This window comes from Tubulanus polymorphus, chromosome 10 (assembly GCF_964204645.1).
Source record: "Tubulanus polymorphus chromosome 10, tnTubPoly1.2, whole genome shotgun sequence".
NCBI lineage: Eukaryota > Metazoa > Nemertea > Palaeonemertea > Tubulaniformes > Tubulanidae > Tubulanus > Tubulanus polymorphus.
Window position 1 is genome coordinate 9458231 of NC_134034.1, and position 6935 is coordinate 9465165.

The window sequence follows — 6935 nt, forward strand, 5'->3', positions numbered from 1 at the left end:
AACGAAAAAGGCTGTTGTCGCAACCGTGACAAGAAAACCGCACGACTTTATCCAAAAACCGTCAGATATCTTTGCTGTAAGGGAGTCGTGCACCATTACATGGGTACCTTGACTGGAAGCCAAGTTCCGGTATGTATCATTTCGTTGAGTCAATGTCTTCAAGTAATAAATAATCAAGGCCTAATCTATTACAGCAACATGACTGAAGTGCTAAACTTTTTCCCTTTTAATAAGTGTATCTTATACCGAAAGTGGGTACCTGTGACATGCCTGTGACATGGTTGCTTTAACTGAAAACCTAGATCCGCCCCTGAAATGAGGACCCACGATAGAAGGCTTTCTTATCAAAAGGACAACTTTCATCTTAATTCTTAGTCACAAAAAACATCTAGCTATCCTCTTTTTCTAAATTTCACTGCGTGATTAGAGCTGGTCATGTTGCGGTCGACGTTGGTACAATCACAACACGCACGTCTGTTGCGGAGGCCGACTGATTTACATAAAGAAAACCGGTCACGTGTGCTGCGGTTCGACCTATCAGCGCACGCAGGGTCCTCCGGGTAGTTTCATCTGTTGTCAGGATATACTGCACGGAAAACGCTACGGTAAAAATACGAGATGTTGTCAACAAATGCCGTACAACAGGAAAACTCACATCTGCTGCGGATGTCATATCTATAGACGAAAAAGCAAACATTACGGTAAAATAGCTACGGTTTAAATCAACTTTATTGTCAATTTATGACAAATAATCGCGATACATTAATACGCACATACTACACAGATGACGGAAAACACGCCACAACATTCCACCGACCCATGTATGGAGCGTACGTACACACGTCACAATTACCTAAATATATAAACTCGAGTTTTTGTCCAAAATTACTTACTACCGATTCCCATTTGTACCATTGGCAATGGAATCCATTTGTTATAAAAAAAGTCGATGATTTATTTCTAGCTTGTTGCGGTAACTATTACGGGCTACTGCCGTACAACACCAAGACCCATTACTGCTGTTGTAACCAGGTGAAACGTAAACCACGTGTTAGACCTCCGTGGTGGAAGTGTTGCGTGTCTGAGGTATATAACGGCAACACTCATATTTGTTGTAACGGTCGCGTTCAACCGAGATTCCCTCATGGACATTCTAGAGCGTAAGTATAAACTCATTGTCTTTTTTTCATATTGCTGATAATATTTGACCGTCTGATTTTTTGTCTTGGGTCGCCACTGCCGGAAACCTGCCAAATACAAAAGTGAAAACGAAAACGGGCATCCCACTTCAAGAAACGTCGGGAATGCAACACTTAAAAATTGCAAAACATAAAGCAAATAAAACAAACTTGCAAAACATAAAGAGTATTTAGTTTTTATATCATCTCTTTTTTAACATACGAAGTTGTTGCGGTAAGTTCACGTACAGCACGAAGACACACGTCTGCTGCGGAATGGCAGTTTACCCGAAGAGTTCCAGCCACAAATGCTGCGGAGGTTTGTTCCGTTATAACGTCTTCAACGAGAAATGCGTCAGCGGTGCTATCGAGCAAAAAGGCGGTCGTTAGAGAAACGCAGAGCTTTTATACGATTTGAGGCCGCGTTTTTATTGACTGTGTCTGCCAAATTCAGGGGCTGGTTGTTTGTCTTGTCTTTAAGTCCAAAAGAGATCTTTAGACCAGACTTGAATTGTATGATTAAAAATTAGGTCAGGCTGGTCTTAATTAAGTAGTATTACTATCTATTTTCTGTGATTCCTCCCCTTCTCGGAGCGTCTTTACTTCATCGATACGTACACATTAGTTGTTGAACATTGTTTTTTAGCGTAGACAGCCTCGAATCGTAATAGTGTTAAATCTTAAATATTTCATCGAAGGAAAACTTCTTTAAACTTCCATGCATTTTATCAAATGCAGTTTACAAGTTCGGGAAATAGAGAATGGAATATTTCTATATTCCGTTGGTGAAAATAGCTGACACATTTCTAAACTGATGTTTGTAATTTTTCAAAGTTAAATTCCTCAGTTAGATAAATTGGAGTTGTATTCTTCGATTCTAATGAATGACTAAGGCGACATTTATAAGAATTTCTAATTTTCTCAAATTTGTGAAAAAACACCTAAATATCATGGTTGTCTTCTTGTCAATATTTCTGTATTATCTCAAATATTCTTCGTGTAATAAATATCGAATACGATGCATTTTGATTTCATTTTCTTTTTGTTCTTTTGAGACGGCTTAGACTGTAAGATCGCCGGTGTCCCAAACAAACTACGGCGGAGGAACATGAAGTGCACAGATTATCAGTCTTTTAAAGTTCTTGGATTGGAAACATTCGAATGAAATTGTTTACGCCAGTTTCGATTGACTGAAGGGAATTTCGGTCTGCGCAGAATGACACCGGATACACACTGGCTGCTGCATAACTCCCCGGTCGGGTTTACATATTCTGACTTTCGTGGCCCGCGTATTCTGGGTGCCGGCTGGGGTCGAAACGAAGACGCAAGAAGAGAATTCCAGAATCCCTTCCCGCAGAGACCAATCTCTCGACTGATAACTAGTCCAGATCAGAATTTGCGGGCACTGTGGACTTTACATAAATCTCTAACAGGGCCGCCTTCGGCACGACAGCCCACCGTCCCTTAACTGTGGACCCTCTGGGTCGGCGAACCCCACCCCCATGGGATATCAGTGCATGACAGAATGTAATTAGTATCTCTCATAATGTTCGACAAGAGTCGCCAACAGTCGCCAGTGAGTGCAATACTGCAAAACGTCCGTGCACGGAGCCACTGCCGACATCCGCATTTTTAGCGCGCTTGACCGTATCATAGGTCCGATTCCAAAATCCGCAATTTACCTTCAATTCATGTAAATAAATAATTCAATTTATTTTATTGCCTCTGTTTTCTTTCCGTCGTTTTTTATTCAAATATGAAATCGAAGAGAGCCGAAAATGGCGTCGAGTCAACGTAACCCGAGAGAACTGAGACAAATGGTTGAAAACAGTCACAACGTGAGTGAAAAACGAAATTCAATGACCACAATTTCAACAAATATTATCTTTGTCATTCAAATAAACTAAGATTTAGCAAGATTTAAGCTTATCGTGAATTTAAAGATCAAGATAAATGTTTAAAGATGGGTAAGATGCTTCGAAAGTTCCGTGGAATTCAATTTTGAAGTTTTTCAAAACTTCAAAAATGCGTTAAATTTTTAATTTTGTTAACTAAAAAGTGCTGATTTTGGCAAATAAGAACGATGGCCACCGCGGTCGACCATCTTGATTCTGATGAATTCTCTTTTTTCCTCAATTTCGAATATTTCTAGGACGTTAACGAAATGCAGGCAAATTTAGAAAAACTGCGAAACCTTGCGTCGGATGATAAAACGGAGAACGCGATGCTGCGAGGTCGTATCGACGAACAATCCGAACTGATCATGATATTAAAGAATCGATCGGACGAGAACATCGTGCGTTCGCAAGCCCTCGAAAAACTGAACGCCGACCAAGAGCGGCAGCTGCGCGAAGCGACCGACGCGCTCGCATTGGAAACGATGAAATTCCGGATGTTAGAAGATCGTTTCGGCGTGCTCGCCGAGAATCACGAAGAGATGATACGAATCAAGGACGAGTATAAACGTCTGAACGAAGAGCTGCGTCGACGGAACGAGAAATTGAAAAGCGACAATGAGGGTTTGTTCAGTGAGGCGATCGTCGAGAGGGACGAGAAGATAGGCGCGTTGCAGACGGAGCTTAGCCGTTTGAAAACTCGATATGCTGATCTCGACTCGCAATATAAGTGAGTAGTTTGATTTATGTGAGCCTCAATGATGGTAATCGTAGTTTATATTGAATTGAAAATGTCTCCGGTGAAGCACTGAACACATGTTAAGTGGGGAAAATCAGTTTTATGAAGTGCGCTGATAAAATATCTAATGTCTCTGGTATTTGTACTTCATTGATAATGTCTCAGGTGAAGCACTGAACAAAATTGGGAGAATGGTGACAATTTGCCCTCACTTATTGCCATTGCTTTAAATTGAAATATTACTTTTCTCGGCAGGAAAATAGAAGCGGAATACAGCACTACGAAAGCAGTTTTCGATGGGAAATGGAAACAGCAGGAAAAAAATCACGAAAAATCAGTTTCTGATTTACGAAAGCAACTAAAAACTGCAGAGCAAGAACTGAAAGGTAGTTACTGAGAACAGATCTAGGATTCTGGTGACTCTGGAGTGTGGACCCACTTGTGGCAGAAGGTCCTACTGCACACTAGTGACACCTAGTGGATCCTCACTTGCCACAAGTTGAATCCTGTGTACGCTGACAACTAAAGTTCACCGTGGATAGGCCATTCTCTAAAAGCATTTTCACTTTTGTTTGAATTGTAATTTCTAGTAACTCGTAACCGACTCGAGGCGGAACGAACGAACAAGCAATCGATGGACGACGACTCGGCGAAAAAATTGCAACAAATTACGCGCGAAAAAGATGAATTATTAGACTTATGTATGAATCGCGGCAAAATAATTCAGGTCGGCAGATTTTTCGGGGTGGACTGGTTCATAGAACTGCTCTGTTCATAGAACCGGGATTTTTAGAACAAAAATCTCACATTTTTTCCAGGATAAACAAACGGAGAATAAGAAACTGTTGAGCAAAATCGAAGAGATGGAAAAATTAGTGAAAGAGATGGAGCTGAAATTCGAGTAAGTTCAACGAAGTTTGGGACTAATTTCAATGGGGAAAAGTGTACTTGAAAAACAGCTCTCATCCATTAATAAATGGAATATAGAAAAAATAGATTCCATTTCGAATGAATTTTTCTCATGGAATTTGTCTCTTTTTTAATTTTGCTCAAAACTTTTTTCCTGTTGATTCTGAAAAAAGAAATTGTTGTTTCAGGCGTGAAGCGGCTGCTGTGAATTCGAATGTGGCGGTAAGAAAGATGAGACAAGATGTTGAAGAGGCGGAGAAAAAGTACAACAGCATCGTGCAAGTGAGTTTTTGGTGGAAATTTTTAGTGGAAAAATCCCCGGGAAAAAAGTGGACGAAAAAGTTTCTGGAGAGAAGTTTAGATAATCTTGTATTTGGTCTTTAGAAATGCATCTCAGGCTGCTTTATTTTCCAAAGACTAATCAAGAATGCAGAAAAAGTTCGGACAATTCCTCTGATTGTCGGAGGAGGTCTCTGAAAATGGTTTACCATCCCCCGATTGTCAGAGGCAGTCCCTGCAAAATGGTTTTGCGTCCCCTGATTGTCAGAGGCAGTCCCTGAAAATGAATTACTGTCCCCTGATTGTCAGGGACAGTCTCTGAAAATGGTTTACTGTCCCCTGATAGTCAGGAACAGTCTCTGAAAATGGTTTACTGTCTCCTGATTGTCAGGAACAGTCTCTGAAAATGGTTTACTGTCCCCTGATTGTCAGGAACAGTCTCTGAAAATGGTTTACTGTCCCCTGATTGTCAGGAACAGTCTCTGAAAATGGTTTACTGGACGTAATTTATCAGATGTCTCATTTCCTTCTGATTAACAGGAGTACAACGCTTACAAGAAACACACGAATTCACTGATACAAAAAGAGCGAGATCTGAACGCTAAACTGCGCCACCTGATGGGATAATCTCGAACTGAGCGCTGTCTCCGCGCGGCGCGAAAAACTTTACGCACTTGCTAGTCGAAAATAGAGATTAAGAAACTGGGATTTAGCGCTGGTCTGGATAAGCCAAAACCTGCGGCTAAAAATTTATGTAAAATGATTTCAATGTTATAGATTTCTATGATATATTTTCTATAGATGTATTATTTATTTGTATATAGGAATATTTTTCAATTTTATGCCTTGAAATTTACTTAAACATAGCCTTAATGAGATTTTTTACTTAATGAGATTATTTATTGTTCCTGTGAACAAGAAAATTATCGTTTCTGGCGATATTCCGTCCCTGACCTGGTGTCACAAACTTGTTAATATCATACAGGTACCAATCTGTAACCTGGAGACATTCACTTTTGTATTGTATTGCATGGCCGATCAGTTTTTGATCAGTGTGTCGATAAAATGTCTAATGTCTGGTGTTTGTAAGGTGAAGTTCTGAACACTTGTGTAGTTTTGATGATCAATTTTTGAAAGTGTGTTAGTAGTTCATTTTCAATCAGAAATGTCTAATGGGTGAATTACTGAACACATGTGAAGTGTCTGGGTGGTTTATTTTTACTCACAGCCTCTATGTTAAGTGATGATATAAGGAATTAAATGTATCAGATGTAAAAGAAATAATAAAATTTTATTCATTTTGTTTCACCATGATGTTATCAGGATATTATTAAGACGTCGTGGACGGATGATAGACATCCAGCTTCATCAGCTGGCTTTGCTTTTAGCTAACCTGACCCTAACCCATCCCATCCTGATTGGCTTACCCTAACCCTAGCATGTTGCGACGTAGAATACGAAGACGTGTTCGTCTCGGAGAGAGCGAGACTCGAACCCGGGTAAGAGAATTACTAGCACAGCATCATACTACTAGACCACCGCGCTCGCTGAGAATGTTTGAGTACACCTTCACCTTACCCTAACCCTCTAGACCGCAATCCTAAATTCAGTCTAAACAGTCGTTAAAGTTAAATTTACGACGCAGTATAAATAGCCACTTCGTTTTAAGAACTATCTTCCATCATTTGGGGAACAGGTTGCAGCTTTCTCTTGATCCAAAAAGGTTATTTCGATGTTTTGTGCCATTTGTCTGATTTTCACTGACCTAAAATCACAATGGAGCTATTGTAAAGATTTTTGGTAAGGAGACATGGTCCAGATTGGTTGAGTGGACCCCACAGAATCGGGGTAGTCCAGGTTCGAATCTGGGACACCCCTTATTCCCTACACTTCAGGAACGCCGTAGATTAGCCATTAGTTCTATATATTTTTGAT

General features: G+C 40.2%; 1 protein-coding gene across 1 annotated transcript; it reads left to right on the top strand.

Annotated features, from left to right (window-relative positions):
• Positions 1–2890: 2890 nt before the first annotated feature.
• On the top strand, positions 2891–6272 carry LOC141911967 (coiled-coil domain-containing protein 89-like). Its single transcript, XM_074803098.1, has 7 exons — positions 2891–3016; positions 3331–3803; positions 4068–4198; positions 4403–4539; positions 4631–4713; positions 4910–5003; positions 5541–6272. Exons 1-7 carry the CDS (start codon positions 2957–2959, stop codon positions 5625–5627), a joined length of 1065 nt encoding a protein of 354 aa, XP_074659199.1. The 5' UTR covers positions 2891–2956; the 3' UTR covers positions 5628–6272.
• The last annotated feature ends 663 nt before the right edge of the window (positions 6273–6935 follow it).